This window comes from Rhinichthys klamathensis, unplaced genomic scaffold (genome assembly GCF_029890125.1).
Source record: "Rhinichthys klamathensis goyatoka isolate OS25496 unplaced genomic scaffold, OSU_Roscu_1.1 h1tg000391l_1, whole genome shotgun sequence".
NCBI lineage: Eukaryota > Metazoa > Chordata > Actinopteri > Cypriniformes > Leuciscidae > Rhinichthys > Rhinichthys klamathensis.
Genome location: NW_026606894.1, coordinates 3,607,513 through 3,626,567, shown reverse-complemented (window position 1 = coordinate 3,626,567; position 19,055 = coordinate 3,607,513). Strand labels below are relative to the sequence as shown.

The 19,055-nt window shown below is 37.7% G+C and overlaps 2 protein-coding genes across 3 annotated transcripts in view; both read left to right on the top strand.

The window, feature by feature from the left end:
• Positions 1–6,424, top strand: part of glb1l2 (galactosidase beta 1 like 2) — a 49,824-nt gene extending 43,400 nt beyond the window's left edge. For both annotated transcript variants that reach the window (XM_056234147.1, XM_056234146.1), the window contains exons 11-19: positions 806–886; positions 1,007–1,113; positions 2,262–2,408; positions 2,505–2,576; positions 2,759–2,837; positions 2,964–3,051; positions 5,481–5,589; positions 5,710–5,826; positions 5,993–6,424. In XM_056234147.1, coding sequence (XP_056090122.1) covers positions 806–886; positions 1,007–1,113; positions 2,262–2,408; positions 2,505–2,576; positions 2,759–2,837; positions 2,964–3,051; positions 5,481–5,589; positions 5,710–5,826; positions 5,993–6,103 — 911 coding nt within the window. In that variant the 3' untranslated portion in view covers positions 6,104–6,424. The remainder of the gene's footprint in view (positions 1–805; positions 887–1,006; positions 1,114–2,261; positions 2,409–2,504; positions 2,577–2,758; positions 2,838–2,963; positions 3,052–5,480; positions 5,590–5,709; positions 5,827–5,992) is intronic.
• Positions 6,425–7,468: 1,044 nt separating this feature from the next.
• Positions 7,469–18,774, top strand: ilvbl (ilvB (bacterial acetolactate synthase)-like). The gene is made up of 15 exons (XM_056234232.1): positions 7,469–7,791; positions 8,470–8,671; positions 8,747–8,874; positions 10,493–10,631; positions 11,387–11,498; positions 11,631–11,730; positions 11,975–12,072; positions 12,550–12,686; positions 12,937–13,071; positions 13,813–13,927; positions 14,242–14,411; positions 15,495–15,565; positions 16,514–16,585; positions 18,243–18,348; positions 18,520–18,774. The coding sequence occupies exons 1-15, from the start codon at positions 7,690–7,692 to the stop codon at positions 18,696–18,698; spliced, it is 1,866 nt and encodes a 621-aa protein (XP_056090207.1). The 5' UTR covers positions 7,469–7,689; the 3' UTR covers positions 18,699–18,774.
• Positions 18,775–19,055: the final 281 nt, after the last annotated feature.

Genomic DNA, 19,055 nt, shown 5'->3' with positions numbered 1-19,055 from the left:
GCATATACTGTGTTCAATTTCACACTAACATTCTCACTTGGAGCAAATAATCTCTCACACAATGTAACACTGTCCATCAATAAAAGGGTGAAAGAAATACTGACGAGGTCCTGATATTGACGAGGGGGCGGAGAATTCGCATCAGCTGTGTGTGTGTGCCTGGCCATCAATTGTAGCTCAGTTCACAACGACAAAAAATCCATTTGTCGTTGCAAAAGCATGTGAAAAAAACTACAAAGTTTTCTAGGCCAAAAAGACCGTTAATCGCGCACTGACAGCCCTAATATATATATATATATATATATATATAAATAACACCTTTTTTCTTAAATATATACATGCATGTGTGTGTATTTATATATACAAAATAATTATACACAGTCTACACACATATATTATGTAAACACAAACTTTTATTTTGAATGCGATTAATCACGATTAATCGTTTCACAGCCCTTGAGTAAATGATGACAACATTTTCATTTTCACTATCCCTTTAAAGCAGCAAAACTGTTTACAATGTTGATAATATTAGATAATATTAGAATGATTTCTGAGGGATCATGTGACACTGAAGACTTCAGTAATGATGCTGAAAATTCAGCTTTGCCATCACATTTTTAAAAATGGTAATATTTCGCAATATTTCTGTTTTTACTGTATTTTTGATCAAATAAATGTAGCCTTGGTGATTATAAGAGACTTCTTTCAAAAGTATAAAAAAAATCTTACTGTCCCCAAACTTTTAAAGGGTATTGTAACTGTGTTTTTAAAGTAATTGGCACTTAAACATTGTCTCTTTTAGATTATGATGCTCCATTGACTGAGAGTGGTGATTATACAACCAAGTATCATCTCTTGAGAAACCTGCTGAGCACCTACAACAGTACGTTTCTACACTGTGGGCCCTGAATACATAATCTGCTATTTTAAAAATGTATTTATGGAGCTGAATCTCTCCTTCTCTGCTTGTCTCTTAATCTCGGTCTGTCTCTATCTATGACAGAGGAGCCGATATCAGAGCCGCCAGCTGTGCAGAGCAGAAGAGCATATGAGCCAGTGGTTGTTTCTCATTACATTTCTCTATGGGAGAGTCTTCAGTGCGCAGAAACAGTACGAACAATGTATCATATCACACTATAATATTCTTTCTTTTACTTCTTTACTTCCCTTAAAGGAATAGTTTACCCCAAAAAATTAAATTCTGTCATCATTTACCCCATAGATATCCATAATAAAGGCTAGATGTCTCGTCCGCGCTGCTGGCCAATGGAGGTCGACGTCCGCACCTGGCGGCCATCTTGTCACAGGCAGCTCGCTCACTCGTAACATTGTGTTTTAATGGTGCATGTACTTTTTAAAAAACCATAACTTGCTCAATTTTCTACCGATTTTCAAACGGTTTGGTTCGTTATAAACGTCAGAGATGTAGTTATGACACTGCACACTTATGAATAATAAGTGTATAAATAAATAATCATCCAGAATTATAGCCATGTTAATAACGTTTGTAAGAAACCAAACCGTTTGTAAATCCGTCAAGATTTCAACGAGATGAGAGTATTTGTGTTCGTGCTGATCACTCATCTTACATCAGGTACCACAGAGCCCGCCAGAAAGCTTGCCTGTGACAAGATGGCCGCCGGTGATGACGACAGAGACTCCGCCATAAGACATCTAGCCTTTATTATGGATATCTATGATTTACCCACCCTCATGTCCCAAACCCACAAGACTTTCGTTCATCTTCGGAACACAAATGCATTTTTTAAATATCGTCTCATATTTTTGTCCCTCCATTGGAAATTCACATAACCAAAGCAATTTTCAAGCTTCAAAAGACATTGCAAACATAATCCATATGAATTAAGAAGTTTAAACCAAGTCTTTTGAAGAGACACTTTATATGATGAACAGATTCACATACACATTGATCAATGTACTATACTTACACAGAGCTCATCAAATATGTTAAACAGAAGCAAAACTGTGCTTAATTGGTACGTGAGCACAAACCTCATTGGTTTTTGCACATCAACCATGCACATTTGAGCAGTTGAGCTTCCATTTCATCAAAACAGACCCAGTTTACATCGTTTTAGGCCTACCATTAAATATACTGTTTCACTAGGAAATGTCATATTAGGAAAGAAAAGTGGTTTTGCATATGCTGTTTCATGTTGTAGGAAAAAAATAGAAAGAGGAGAACATATTTGGCAAGATATGTTCCCAAAAATGACTAAACACTATTTGTCCAATAGCATTTCCGAGCTGATGATCCTGTCAGCATGGAGAACCTTCCAGCAAACCACAACAATGGTCAGTCCTATGGGTACACACTCTATCAGACTGACATTTATTCAGGTGGAGAACTCAACTCAAGGAACCATGTTCATGACAGAGCTCTGGTAAGATCTTCATTTCAGGTTATAATAGATAACAATAACAAACAAATCAAATCAAAGAGAGAATTGAATTCGAATTAATTCTAATCTCTTTTGAAGGTGTTTATTGACAGAGAACTGATTGGTGTTTTCGACTATAGAACTCAGAAAGTTAAAATATCTCACAGTAAGGTAAATATGATGCAATGTTAGTATATTAAAAGTATTATTATTATAATTATAATACTATTATTATTATATTAGTATTATAAAATTAAAAAAAGATTTGAGCACTTTGAGCTCATTTTCCTTCTTTGACTTACAACAATCTTTTTCCTGAATGTATTAATCTTGCGCTAATTACATTTTTGCAGAGTGAGAGGACCTTGAGTTTGCTTGTTGAGAATTGTGGGCGAGTGAACTATGGTCCAGCCCTGGACAACCAGCACAAAGGTGTGATAAGATTGATAAAAAAAAATATTGACATTGTTTAGTTGTATGTCACACAGTACTGCAATAGATATGATAAGGGGTGTAGTGACCACAACATGCCATTCATTATTGTTTTCATCCATACAGGGCTTACTGGTGATATAACTCTGAACGATGTACCTCTAAAAAAGTTCTCCATGTGCTGTTTGGATATGAAAACCAGTTTCATAAACAGGTTAATTCTGAGTATTTGCTTCTGTATTGTGTCTTAACTGTATGGATCCTTGTTTCCGCCATGTAATAAAAAAAAAAACTTTTTATTTCATAATTCTGAGGTAAAAAATGTAATTATTTATAAATAAGAAATGATCAGGGTAAATAATCGTCACGTCTGCCAGCAGGAGGGCACTCCTTCCTAGTCGTTTGCCATTCCATCATGAACTACATTTCCCATAAACCTTTGCCTGGACTCATTATCGTGTATTACATCCACCAGTGTGTCATTAACCTGTTAATGTCTGTGTATATAAGCCCTGTGTTTTCTCTCACTCTTTGCGAAGTCTTGCTAGTGTCACTATACATTTCTGAGCGTTCTCTCTTGTTTCTCTTGTCATGGTTTATAGTTTGATCTCCTCCCCGTTTCCCTGGATTTCCCTGTTTGCCTGTGTCTTGGACTCTGTCATTTATCTGAGCCGCTTAGCGCGCTCATGCCTTTGCACGAATCTCACTGAAAACAATGAAAGAGTCCAAGTGAATCCAGAAATCCAGGTGAAATCCAGGAAAACGGGCAGAAGATCAAGAACATAAACCATAGCTGTGTTTCCACCGCAGGAGCTAGGGACTTTGGGGTGGTACTCCGTGTGTTTACACCGCAGGAACCAGGGTCTAAATGAAGTTCCGGGTAAATATTTCCCCTCCGAAAGTCCCTGCTCGCGAGGTAGTATTTTTTTTAAAGTTCAGGAACTTTCAGGGGTGGGACTTGGGCTCTGAACATGCTGATTGGTTGAGTTCATGCCGCATTTTGATTGGTTGACTCTACGCAGCATTTTATTTTAACCACCATTGTTTTTAAATTTGTTACGGTGTGTGCAGTAACAGCTGTTTGCTATTCGAAACAACAATGGAGTTTAAAAAATACGACCGATGGACTGACGACGAGGTTCGGGCTTTATTAAAGGTGCAGTGTGTGATTTTTAGCGACATCTAGCGGTTCGGTTGCGAGTTTGCACTAAGGGCTCAGCCCACTGCTCACCCCTCCCTTCCGAAGAAGCTACGGTGGCTAAAACGGGACAAACATATTGTCGTCTGGAGACAGCAGAGAATAGCCAGAGTAAGCCAAGAGTGTGTAACATTGTCACTGTTTCTGTACCACAGTCCATTATAAACCACATCATGGATAAAGTTTACAAAGCCATAGTCAGGTGAGGATCAAGGGTCTTAATATATAATATAATAATAGCAATCAGCTGATTGTCTCACAAACGTAACCAGCACATTTCTCCCCACATAGCAAACCCATAATACAGCTAGGGAGAAGAACCACATGAAACTATGCAACTATATATGTTTTCTAACAGGGTAGTAAAAGTTTAGCTGCATGGCTAAATATGAGCTGTTACTGTGGCTGAGCTGGTTAAAGCGTTAAGCCTTGTTTAAACTCGACGCGTCCGCATGAGCCCAAAGGTGCGCGCGGCAAAAATGACATGATTGTAACAGCGCGCGCGCCTCCGCATCCCCTAGACACCATTTACTACACACAATAGGCTTTTTTCTCTGATTTTGAAAACTCTTCGCGATCGACTTAAAATGCTTCCAAGATCGACTTGTCGACCGCGATCGACGATTGGTGATTCCTGTAACTGTTTTACGGTCAATGACAAGAGTACTAATCAGCTGTCTCACGAACGTAACCAGCACATTTATCCCCACATAGCAAAGCCATAACACAGCGAGGGAGAAGAACTAAGTTACATGAAACAGTGCAACTACATATTTTACACCACTGACAAGGGAAAAGTCACTACTCACGGTGTTTATGGCTAGCTTCTAGGTTTCTGCGGCTTCTCTTTCTAGGTAGTGACGAAACGCGCTCTGTAGCGCTGTTTGTTCGCGTTCGGCTACTGTAGAAACATGACGTCACAATATGTCGACCTTCATAGAAGGGGGTGCCCGCGGTTATGTAGATATAAATGTCTCATTCTAAGGTAATAAAAACATTACGGTTTATTAAGTAAGTTCTTTATACACCTCTGAAAACATAGTTATGGATGTCATATTGCATTTCTGTTAATAGATACTCAAAATTATTACACATTGCACCTTTAAGCTTAAATTCAGAGGATGAAATCCAGCGGGAACTGTAAAGTAGAGTGCAGTCGTACGTCACCGGACTAATTTGCCTAATCTTCACGGTACTTTCGATCGTGGTGGAAACGCAGACAGCAACAGGTCTGGGGGGGGGAAATTCTTGGGAAAAAAGTTCCCGGGACAAATTGTTCCGGGTAATTTCGGAGGAAACGCGGCTCATGACAAGGGAAACAAGAGAGAGCGCTCAGAAATGCAGTCTGACATTAGTAAGACTTTGCAAAGAGTGAGAGAAAACACAGGGCTTATATACACAGACATTAATCATAGGTCGAAACTGAATCTCTCAATTTTTATTAGACTGCAGTCACTGAAATGGATGTCTGTCGGTCAGAAGCCCACCTACCCTGCGTTTTTCAGGGGAACCCTGGTAGTGGATCAGCCCACAGATACTTTTGTGAAGCTGCCGGTGAGTCTACAGTTTCATTTCACTTTCTACACATTTACTTTTATCCTTGACTGACATGTTTCCTCACAGCCTTAGAACATAGAAGACACCACAAATCATGTTGTTCTTTACTGTCGGCAGAATTGGAGTAAAGGAGTGGTTTTTGTGAACGGGCAAAATCTTGGACGCAACTGGTCGGTTGGTCCTCAGAAAGCCCTCTATCTTCCCGGTCCCTGGCTCAAGAGTGGAGATAATGAGGTGACTGGCTATGTGTGTAAATATGTAGGCAAATATCACTGTGGTGAAGTATAGCAAAAGCCATAAACTGGTTCAAGAAAATGTATTGTGCATGCAGCAATAATAAAATATTTAAATCTATGAAATGTAATACATGTCAATCTTTTCTATCTTTTTCTATCTTCAGATTGTTGTTTTTGAGGAACTCAAAGCTGCGGAAACAATCAATTTTGCTGAAAATCCAGAATATAGCAAGACAGTCGAAGTATCTACACAACTGTTTTGCACCCTTCTTTGAAACACACCTGCAGTTTTACAACGTATCTCTTGCTAACATCCATCAAAACAGCAGATCTGAACATAAATTACTTGAGGCAAGACAAAAGAGTGAACATTTTGTAATAGTACATCACTTCCCCTTTTGCTTTATTCCGGTGTATTGAGAAAATTGTTTTGCATTGCAAGTTTTCTGAAATGTTATGTTTAAATATGTGAATGATGCATTATCTAATTATGTGCTAATTTGCATACATTTCCTGAGCAGAAATCTAAACATTGGATAAAACCAGGTTTAAAGTTCTTGTTTTATTTTGTTGCCATATTAGAGTTGAAGAATTTTGGATGTCTCTTTTTATCACTCCATACATCAGAAAATACTGTCAACATCCAGAAAGCCACAAAAAAATCACCATGTGTTTTAGGAATAAAATGTATAAATTAAGCGAATGTTAAATGAACAAATCCCTCTGTAAAAACTTTCAGAAGCATTTGGTGTATGTAAGTGCTACTGATGTGAGGAAAACAGCCTTTAATGATATGTATTGTAATTGAAATCTACAGATGCAAATACTAAAGTGTAATAAAACAAACACTTTATATTCTTACTACTAACCTTGATATTCCTTGTGCACTAGCTGTAATCACTGATCATACACATAACATAAGCACAAAATACATTTTACATACATTGCAACATAATTTTCTAAACACAATAGCATGCTAAACTTAATATACCATAATAACAACCTCATTTCAGACTACCAAATATTTGTATTGATGAGGTAAACTAGGTTTGCTGACATTTCAGAAGTTTCCAAAAAATAAATAAAAAAAAGATTCTGGAAGAGCGTTTTGTTTTATGTTTGATTATTACAGATACGTACGAATGTGTAACCTGCAGGACATAAAGGTGATGCTCCTGTCAAAAGTTCAGAAGTTCTTTTGTTCAAACACTTTTAGAGTAAAGTGCATTTCAATGTCTTACGGTGTCACCTGCATTGTGATACATTTAAATACATTACAAATTACATGTTATGCCTGCGTAATTACAACAAAACACACTTAAGTAATAAAATAATAAACAAAACAACCAATTAATAACACCAGCCACGAGTTTCCTGGTGGTTGTACAGATCTACAATGACGGAGATACGTTTCAGCCTTCTATTGGATGACTGCGCTGTCAATCATGTTACGGCACAGACTGCTATTCTCAAACGAATTAACGTAGAGCGCTGAATGGGCCAAGCAGAGGCAATTACTCAAACAGCGGAGCAGTTGTCCCGCCTATTGCGTACCTCTCTCTCACTCGGTCCATTCAGCGCGTTCATCGGCTTCAGCAACAGCTGCAGAAGTGGAGGAAGAGCTGGCACTCAGGTACAGTGTTGTTTAACCTTAACAAGGCCTTGTCAAGATCAGACATGACAGCGTGCTGAATCTAATGACCATAATTTCGCCCTTTGTCCAGTTACTGCAGGGTAAAAGTCAATTTCGTAGCCCACGACATTGTAAGCGGCTTGTTGTTCTTTCATTTGTTTTGCAGGGCAGGTCTCTAACTGGCAGGTGGACATTAGGTCGTAAACCACCAACCAATCCACTCTAGCGATGGACATTTCCGTGGTTTTGGGCTGCTCTCTGAGTGTTGCCCTTGGGGGTGTGATTCTAGTATCTTATAAACTGGGCTTACTTTACCAGATATTCCATAAGGTATGAACAAACAATCTATCTATCTATCTATCTATCTATCTATCTATCTATCTATCTATCTATCTATCTATCTATCTATCTATCTATCTATCTATCTATCTATCTATCTATCTGTCTGTCTGTCTGTCTGTCTATCTAAACTGTCTGTCTATCTATCTAAACTGTCTGTCTGTCTGTCTGTCAAGAATATTTTAATAACCTGAATAACCTTTTACCACTATATAGAAACTTTTATGCAATAGAACGTTTCCATGGATGATAAAGGTTCTTCATGGAACCATCAGTGATAATAAAGAACCTTTTATTTTTAAGCGTGTAAAGAGATATTTTATATGCATGTTATAGATGTTATTGTGAATTTGGGCATATGTTTCTTTTTGACCTCATAATGTTTAATCAAAATTATAACTGGATCTTCCAGTGAAAATGACAGAATACTCTCTGGCGACGTATGCAGGACTTCTCCAATCATTTAGTCTGTTTAAACTCCGCCCCTGCAATCTTGCGTTCATCTGCCTTCATTTTTGAATGCAACGCCCACATCTCAACATCCAATCAACAAACCTTGCACAGAACCTAGTGTCCGCCTTAAATTTTTGCGAGTTTCTATACTGGTAATCCATTACATAATTTCTATTCAGAAAAGAACTGACTACTTTTATTGTTCATCATTCTAAGACAGAGAGACAGAGCCCTCGACATGGAGGAGAGAGTGTGGCAGAGGTTTTGCGGGCTCATGGGATCAAATTCGTCTTCACATTGGTGGGAGGACACATCTCGCCCATCCTGGTGGCCTGTGAGAAACTGGGCATCCGCATCGTCGACACCCGCCATGAGGCCACAGCTGTGTTTGCTGCCGATGCCGTTGCAAGACTTTCTGGTAAGACTGCTCATAAACAAAAGCGGACAGATCACATCTTGTTAGAAGCTGAAAATCTTCTGTTTTGCTGTTTAGGCACTGTCGGTGTGGCTGCGGTGACGGCGGGGCCGGGGCTGACGAACACAGTGACTGCGGTGAAGAATGCTCAGATGGCTGAATCACCGCTGCTTCTGATTGGTGGTGCTGCTGCTACTCTCCTGCAGGTCAGGAAGTGCCTTATAGAATATGAGTCACGTACACGCACATGTCACCTGCGTATTTGCTCTTTGCTCTGGCTGGCTCTGGTTATCTTTTCTTCATATTTCTTTCTGTGTCTTGTTTAAACATTAGATATTATCTCTACCCAGGGGTGATTCTCAGGGAACTAGCCATGACCCATGACAGTGAGGATTTGGTTATAAAAATCGTTAAAGGGAAAGTCACCCAGAAATGACAATTCTGCCATCATTTCCATACCCTCATGTCAGTCCATACCTGTATGACAAAGGTGTTCAATCTGGGTCCTGGAGGGCCACTATCCTGAGTTTAGTTGCAACCCTAATCAAACACACCTGAATCAGCTCATCAAACTCTATAGTATTGCTTGAATAAGGCAGGTGTGCTGAAGCAGGTTGGAACTAAACTCTGCAGGACAGTGGCCCTCCAGGAGCACGATTGAAGACCTCTGCTGTATGACAAACAAGTTTGATTACCATTGACTTCCATTTTAGTCTGCCGCTTTAAATGCTCAAACTCTTTAAGGGTGGGTGGATTCTGATTGGCTGTCAATGTTTTTATCATTCATCAGCTGGAATTTTTTTTTCTAAAAGTGATTCCAATAATATTGTTCCTCTGCGTAGTTATAGTTGTGGTGTGGACCTACCTCAACTCATAGAATTAGAATGATTATTAAAATGTAAATACATTATAAGTTTCCTAAAACTTAACACTATAGTTATTGTTCTTGATGTGAACTAGCTGTTGCACAGACTAGTCAACTTTAATACTCTGCCATGATGTTTTAAGCTTGACTTCGACTAGTCGCTGATCATTCATGGCCTAAGGATAAGAAATCTTTGAAGTCCACTTTTACACTCCGTTTCCAACAGTTAAAATGACAAATAAATGCATACTCCGAGAGCGCTCCACAAGATATGTTTGATTATACCATCTGGATGCTCAAAATTGATTGAGAATCACTGATCGTGAATGCACATTTTAAACAGCTGATTGTACACGTTAGTTAATCACCGTTCTAAACTAATGCGCTGCTGCATTGTAATGCGCACACATCACGCGCAGATCACGCACACAGAATCGTTCAGTTGCGCAGAAAGATATTGTCAAAACTGTTCTGTGATTTATCAATAAAATAGCTTGGAAACTGAAAAGTTCTAGCATATATTTCTTAGTAACTAAAACCCACAGCTTCACTGTTAGCAGAGAGACGCTGCCAGGTGCAATTCACACACAATCGCTTTCTCTCACAGTAATACATTCATATAAATGTAATCTTTACTGTGCTACTTTATCTATATCTGATTTAGAATGAGCAGAAATCTGTGAGAATGAGAAATATTATGAGATGTGAGATGCCATAGCTGTGCACAAGGCAAACAGCGTTCGAGTCTCAGCTCGAGGTTCAGGCTTAATTAATGATGTCATCAGCGACTAGTCGACGTCGAGTCGACTTTAATCGCATAATAAATGTCAACTTAAACAAATCTGAAGTCGTCCCCTAGTGTAAACAAGGTTTTTTTCAGAGAAATAAGTGTTGGGTGTCATTTGCATCATAGTCTTTATTCTTTGTCATTAATATAATGTGTGACCGTTTCATTACAGGGTAGAGGTGCGCTACAGGATATTGACCAAATGTCCCTCTTCAAGCCTCTCTGTAAGTTCTGTGCGTCAGTGAGGACTGTGAGAGAAATTGTTCCCACTGTGAGAAAAGCCTTGGCCGCCGCACAGTCTGGCACACCAGGTACAGCGGCGCTGAAATGTTCCCATCCTTGTAATCTTGTCTCCTTTTGCTGAAATTCACTGTACTGACAGTGAAATACCAGTCACATGATTTGTGCAAATCTGAGGAGTTTTTTGTGGGGTGGGTCGGGTGGCTTTATATGAACATATCTCTGAGGGGAACTGACTCTTCAGAGAAGTTAATTAGTGGCTAATAAAGTAGTTTATAAGCGTAGCGCTGCTTTGTGTATGGGGTAACCGGGGTAACTGCTGCATTTCTGCTTTTGATATAACTGTAAATTTGCATTTTCATTTAGCCCGTCGGCCACTTTTGTTTAGACCAATGCAATTTAAAAAAAAATTATATAATGTATATATAAAAAAATATATAATCATTTATTATTTTGACTTCTCTCTTTTGTCTTTTTAAACAGTAGTTTATTGGCTGAAATATAAGGTTTAACACTGTATAAAACCTTTTTAAAAAAGAAAGTTTTTGTCAACTTGTATATTTGAACTGTAAAGTCATTTTTACCATCATTTTACAGTTTAGGATTTTTCCATAGACATTGGAATTGTTTCAAAACTACATAGCTACCTAAATGTGTAGTTCTATTCTAATGTCAGAATTTGCTGTAACGATTCTACTGGTGAATCCAATTCTCTCATTTTATTTAAAGCAAACTGAATTCCATTCTTAAATTATTTAATTATATGTAACTGAGCCCTGTTTGTAATTCTGTGAGTGTAATTCTATTTATTTGATTTCTTTGACAGGCCCAGTGTTTATAGAGTTCCCCATAGACACACTGTACCCGTACCATGTGGTGGAAAAAGAGTTTGCCCCTAAAAACACTCCCAAAGGGCTGATGGGAAAAATCATTGCATGGTACAAACATTTATCAGTATTCCCGTACTACTATTCCCACACCTGATCTTGTTAGTAAATGACAAGTGATTACATTTAGAAGTGTTTGATAACTTTGTTATTATTATTATTACCGTATTTGTTATCTTTTAGGTATCTCAAGAATCATTTAACAAACTTGTTTGCTGGAGCTTGGGAGACGCGTGATCTGTCCCCACTTCCTGTTCACATCCCGAATGCCACAGAGGATGAGGTAAAGCTTGCCTACAGTGTTGTGGCATATTTCTGTAGACGCAGTCATAGTTATACAGTTACTCTGTAGATGCAACTGATCAATTATATGATAATGATTCAAAAATGTCTTTATCCTCATCAAGTCTCAATAAAGCACATAACATGAAGGAGAAATGTTGAAATGTTGACTTTTGCCCCAAAAACATTAGATAAGATAACTTTGCACTTGAATGACTCTTGACTTGACCCTTTATTCTTCGCAGGTCCAAAGGTGTGTGGAATTGGTGAGCAGAGCCAAGAAACCTGTCATACTGCTAGGCAGTCAGGCAACATTACCCCCCACACCAGCAGATGATGTCAGGTACAGTTCAGCTTTCTCTTCAGATGTTCTTTGAACAGTTCAGGGGCCGCCTTTCTGGGTTTGAACTTCTGACCAGTCAAGATTTACCCAGCACAACCCCTACCCTAAATTAAAAATGTAAAACTATAAATAAAATGTAAATATAATAATAAAGAAATGTGTTTAAAAAATGAAATTAATTATTAACCATAAGATTTACAACATGCAGAAAATAGTTAGGATGAGTTTTCATTTCATGTCGAGATAAGATCCTAAGAAACATAAATTTAGTATGTGTGTTCAAACTTTTGATTAGTACAGTATGTATGGAATACATTGATCAAAGAAAATGCATTTGGTTTGTAAGAACAAGTCCAAAACAACAGCAAATGATATACATTATTGATTAAAAAGCCTTTGACTCCGATAAAAACACCCATAAATCTTGCTTGTCGATAACTTTTTTGTCACAATATTTTTTTTGTATGTGTCTCACAGAAATGCTTTAGAATCTTTAGGCATTCCCTGCTTCCTGGGCGGAATGTCCCGAGGGATGCTGGGAAAGAACAGTCCACTGCACATTAGACAGAACAGGAGAGATGCCTTAAAAGATGCTGATCTCGTGCTGCTGGCAGGTGGGAAACAGCGCCAGCTTCTGTACAGTTGGAATATGTGCAGAATTTGTGTTGTGTTCATTTCTTTGTATGTTTTGGAAAGTCTGGGAATATTAGTGAACTTTAAAATTGTGATTTCCAGGCGTAGGAAAGATAATTCAATTCTAAAAAGTAAAATCATGGACATTAATAAAATATTTAAATTTATGGGAAGTGAAAAAGTGAGTTTTGCATAGTTCTTGTTCCTGAATGTATATGTTTGGGTGGATAGGTACGGTGTGTGATTTCAGACTGAGTTATGGGAGAGTGCTGAACAGACGGAGCAAAATCATCGCAGTCAACAGAGACAAGAGTCAGCTGCTAAAGAACTCAGACATGTTCTGGAAGCCAACAGTGGCCATTCAAGGTGAACAATACATTTTATTATACACTACCTTTCAAAGGTTTGGGGTCGGTAAGATATTTGAATGGTTTTGAAAGTCTCTTATACTCTTAAGGCTACATTTATTTTATCATAAAAGATGGTAAAAACAGCAATATTGTGAAACATTATTGCAATTTAAAATGTAATTTATTCCTGTGATGCAAAGCTAAATTTTCAGCATCATTACACCGGTCTTCAGTGTCACATGATCCTTAAGAAGAATTTGCTGCGGTATAATTTTTTTTTTCTTATTATTATCAATGTTGAAAACAGTTGTACATTTTAAAGAACAGCATTTTTAGAAACAGACATCTTTTAAGACATTATAAATGTCTTTATTGTCACTTATGATCAATTTTATGCTTCCTTGCTGAATAAAAGTATTAATTTCTTTCTTTAAAAAAAAAAAATCGTACTAACCCCAAACTGTATATATTGAAATACAAAAAAATAGTTGATCAATTTTTTTAACAATCAACAGATTTGTTACAAAAAAAGCAAATACATTTACATTAAATGCAACCAATACAACTAGACACATAATTTATATATTTACATTATATAAAAACAGTGATAATCAGCAGCATTTAACTAAATATTTTGATAGAAAGCAGAGGCTTAAATTAATCAGTGAACCAATTCACTAAAATGAAACTTAAAAGATATATAACATATACTGATATTTGTGTTACGTAACAAGGTTTCCTCTTCCAACTGATTCAGGCGATGCTGGTTCCTTCCTCCTGCGTCTCTCGAAAGCCCTGAAGGGACACAGATGTCCAGAAGAATGGCCTCAGAAACTGAAAGAGGGAGATGACATCAAAGAGAAAACAAACAGGTGATCTTATTCCAGCTGTTGTACTGGTGCTTAGATTCATTGACTGTGGTTTCCAGGCCATAAACAACACATTACGTCACTGTTCGTTCTTCAAGTCTGTGGTTCACGACGGGCTCCACTTTGCTTGACATTCTGGTGGAAAAGAGGCAGACCTACACAACATAGCCAAACACCACATACACACCTGTTAAACATTAAAAAACAATTTGCAGTAATCCCTCCTTTTAATTAAAAGGTGTGACCATATACTTTTGGCATGTTTGATGCTATCTATCCATATATCTTATGTTAATGCCCTTGGGTTTTGTCCTCAGAGCGAAAGCAGATGAGAAGACAGAGAGGCATTTGAACCCTTTGAGTGTTTTGCACTGTGTGGATGAGCTCTTGGCTGAGGACAGCATCATCGTGGCTGATGGGGGTGATTTTGTCGGCAGCGCTGCATATATCATGAGACCACGAGGCCCGCTCCGCTGGCTGGACCCAGGTTAGACACAGAGCCATCACAGAAGATCCCTATGTTAATGTCTTCAGCATTCGTATGCATATGAATGGAAGTCACTTTGATGAAAAGTGTAGTGTGACCACCCCATTAGGCTGTCTCAAGCTTTTTTAACGCATCAATTCTAAGTTTCATTACACACACTGTACGATTTTATCCATTTGAATCATTAAAATTATATCAATATCTCTTTAGGAGGCTATTTTATTCACAAAATAACATGCATTAGTTCCGCGCCTACCTGGAGAAGTGACATTTGTTTTTGGTCCTGACAAGTAGCATTAAAATAAAAGAAGTGCACGAGAATAATAGAAAAACAGCGAGCAAAGAGGTCAAAGCGGTCGGCCGTCGGGCAGTTTTTGTGTCGGCCGACTAAGTCTTCTCAGTGTGTTCCACACCGTCGGCTGAAATTGGTCCTCGTCGGCTTTTTTTCGGCCGATTCGACATGTTGAATCGGCGTCGGGCAGTCGGTGAAAGAGGGAACTCTGATTGGCTGTTCAGCTTAGTGAACGAGTCAGTGCCATAGACTGTAATTTACAAACTAAGAAAGTAATTTCCAGTATAAAGCACAGAGAACCACATTCAGATCACTCTCCAAAATTCGTGTCACTGAAGCCTCTACTTCCAGGTCAGGGAGCTGCCCATACAAATCTATGAGAGCCAATGAGAGTAGAGTGATGTCTAGCCCACCCTCACAAGAAGTTTATGCGGTGGTGAACGAAAAGTTGGTAAACAAAAAGTTTGAAAATATAAATGAAAAATAAGGCAGTAATTTCATTTAAACTTTATGATGATGACTATAGTGTTTAATTCATAATCCATGATTTGTGAAAAGTTGTGAATAAAGAAAGCTGTTTATTTAAATAACATGTTGCATTTTTGCCATTGAGTTAATTGTTTTCAGTTTGTCTTCTTTCCTCATTGTGTATTTGTGTCAATTCCATGAAAAGCTCTTTTTTGGCACAAATCTAGTTCCATAATAATCTCCACCTCAAATTTTTTTTTTCAGACCTGACAAATGCGCTCATAGTCTGTGTCGTCATGACTTGTGGCTTGTCTTTTCACCAGGGGCTTTTGGGACTCTGGGTGTTGGAGGAGGGTTTGCGTTGGGAGCAAAACTTTGTCGACCTGAGTCTGAGGTAAGATCTTAAAGTTAACTTAAAGGAGAACTCCGGCACAAAATGAACCTTTGGTCTAATAAAACATTGGTACCTAGTCAACCGTTCTCTGAGATTTGTTTTCATGATAATCGAATGTAAAGAGTTTTATCTCTAAAAACTGTTTAGCGTATAACGCTAGTAATGGGGGCATTTAATAAGTAAAAATAAATCGCCAGTTAATACCACTAACAAGGCTCAAAATAGCCCCACACGAACACAGTAACATAATGAGGGTCCCTACATGCAAAACGAAGCATTGAGAACTTTGTAAGTGAACAGACCGTTTAATAAGAAGATAAAGATAAAGACAGTCCACTTCGTGTATACAGGAGCCATCTTTGGAAAACAGTCTCGACTAGTCAAACCACGAACGACGTGCTAAGTGAGCTGAACTGTATGAAGTTCAGTGAACTTCTGAACTGTATGAATGGCGTTCGTGGTTTGATTAGTCGAGACTGTTTTCCAAAGATGGCTCCTGTCTGTATACACGAAGTGGACTGTCTTTATAAAATATCTTCTTATTAAACGGTCTGTTCACTTACAAAGTTCTCAATGCTTCGTTTTGCATGTAGGGACCCTCATTATGTTACTGTGTTCGTGTGGGGCTATTTTTTGCCTTGTTAGTGGTATTAACTAGCGATTTCTTTTTACTTATTAAATGCCCCCATTACTAGCGTTATACGCTAAACAGTTTTTAGAGATAAAACTCTTTACATTCGATTATCATGAAAGCAAATCTCAGAGAACGGTTGACTAGGTACCAATGTTTTATTAGACCAAAGGTTCATTTTGCGCCGGAGTTCTCCTTTAAAAGCATTTTTTTTAATTTCTTGTTAAATGTGTTTTTCTCAGATCTACAGTTGAATCACAATGCAGCATCAGCCACTGTAATTGTGCATGTAAACATAACCAATATCTTGTTTACAGGTATGGATCGTTTACGGCGATGGTTCCCTCGGATACAGCGTGGCTGAGTTTGATACCTTCACACGCCACAAGGTAACAAACAAGCCCTTAAAGGATTAGTTCACTTTTAAAAAAACTTTTGCTGATAATTTAATCACCCCCATGTCATCCAAGATGCCTATCTCTTTCTTTCCTCAGTCGAAAAGAAATTACGGTTTTTGATGAAAACATTCCAGGATTTTTCTCCATATAATGGACTTAAATGGGAACCATACGGTCCAAGGTCCAAAATACAGTTAATAACAGTTTCAGATGCAGCTTAAAATGTCTTTAAACGACACCAGACGATGAATAAGGGTCTTATCATGCGAAACGATCGCTCATTTAAAAAATAAATAACAACGTTTAAGTTTTATAAGCTCACATGCTCGCCTTGCTCTGTTCTGTGTAACTCTCCTGTTCGAACTCGTTCATCAAAATGAACAAATCTTAAATGAATCAAATGACTCGAAAAAAGATTTGTTCATTTTGATGAACGAGTTCGAACAGGAGAGTTACACAGAACAGAGCAAGGCGGGCATGTGAGCTTATAAAACTTAAACGTTGTTATTTATTTTTTAAATGAGCGATCGTTTCGCATGATAAGACCCTTATTCATCGTCTGGTGTCGTTTAAAGACATTTTAAGCTGCATCTGAAACTGTTATTAACTGTATTTTGGACCTTGGACCGTATGGTTCCCATTTAAGTCCATTATATGGAGAAAAATCCTGGAATGTTTTCATCAAAAACCGTAATTTCTTTTCGACTGAGGAAAGAAAGACATAGGCATCTTGGATGACATGAGGGTGAGTAAATTATCAGCAAAAGTTTTTTCAAAAGTGAACTACTCCTTTAAAACACTGATTGTAACTTTTACAGCATCAAGATCAGAATGTTCTAAAATGTATGTTTTGTAAAAATGCACAACATTTACAACATTTCTCTAAGTTCACCCAAAAGTATACACTCATGCCGTTCCAAACCCATAAAACCTTCGTTCCTCTTTGAAAAACAAAAGATATTTTTAATGAAGAGATTTCTGTCCTGCCATTGAATCTCTATTCTATCAAAAGTTTGATGCTTCAAAACATTCATAAAGAGATCCTAAGATAAACCCATGTGAATCGAGCGGTTTAATCCAAGTCTTCTGAAAAGACATATTGCTTTATATAATGATAACAGATTTTATTTAGTTGATAATTAATTATGAATATTTTTTATTTATCTATAAACATTGATCAGTGAAGCTCAACTGTGTGAGAACAAACCTCATTCGATCATGTGGAAGCTCTCATGATCAAAGTTTATATGTGAATAAAAGCCTAAATTAAATCTGTCCATCATATAAAGTGATTGTTTCTCTTCAGAAGACTTTGATTAAACTGATCGATTCATATGGATTATGTTTACAATGTCTTAAACAAGTTTTTGAAGCTTGCGAATTTTTGTTGCGTGGACTTTTAATGGAGGGACAAAAATCATAAGATTCGTTACGAAGATGAATGAAGGGCTTATGGGTTTGAAATGACATGAGGGTGAGTAAATGTTGACAGAACCCTCATTTTGGGGGAACTATCCCTTTAAATCTAGGTGTTAATTGTAAATTGGCTAAGTTTCAAAAGCATATTGTTAGTTGTTACTTGAATATATTCTGTTAAAATGTATGCTGTCAATTAGCTTGTAATGACTACCTTGTCATATCATGTCAGACCCCAGTGATTGCTCTGGTAGGAAATGATGCGTGCTGGAGTCAGATCTCCAGAGAACAAGTGCCTATGCTGGGGAGCAACGTGGCCTGTGGTCTTGCCTTTTCAGGTGAGGCGCAATCTTTAAATTGTTGTTCACTGCACATGTCAATGTTTTAAATCGCCAGTACATCTTGTGATCCACAAAAACATTTAATCTAATAATCTAATATATTGTATATCGATCAGTCATAGTGATGTGTTGCGTCACATGCTGTTCCATTTCTTCATTTCCTTGCAGATTATCACATTGTAGCTGATGGTTACGGCGGAAAAGGTTACCTGATTGGCCGAGAGGATGAGTCGCAGCTTGATGACATCATTAAAAAGGCGCAGAAGGAGTGCAGAGAGGGAAAGGCAACTCTGCTAAACGTTCTGATCGGAAAGACCAACTTTAGGGAAGGTTCAATCTCAGTTTAGAGAGAGAAACTGTGCACCATCCGGCCAAGATACCCAAAGTCTTTCTTGTGTTGAACTTGTCATGCTCAAAATATTCCATAAGACAGCCTTTACTAAGTTATATAGATTCAGCTGATTTGAAAAGAGATCAAAGCAACTTCATATCAGATCTTCAGAAACATTTAGTCCTAAAACCAAAAAGAAAAATTATATTATGTTTAAAGAAAATTAAGCCTGCGTTTAAGACCAGTTTAAGATGTTTTTTCTAGTTTGACATTATACTTATGATGATTTCCGCCTCAATTTTCATGACCATAAAGCAAAAAAGGGAGAAAATATTATTTAAATGAAAAATGTAAAAAATTTTGTTTGATTTCG

Coding starts and splice junctions, on each gene's coding strand:
- ilvbl (XM_056234232.1), top strand. CDS start 7,690: ATGGACATTTCCGTGGTTTTGGGCTGCTCTCTGAGTGTTGCCCTTGGG. Junction 11,499..11,630: donor ATGGGAAAAATCATTGCATG/GTACAAACATTT, acceptor GTTATCTTTTAG/GTATCTCAAGAATCATTTAA. Junction 12,687..12,936: donor TGATCTCGTGCTGCTGGCAG/GTGGGAAACAGC, acceptor TTGGGTGGATAG/GTACGGTGTGTGATTTCAGA.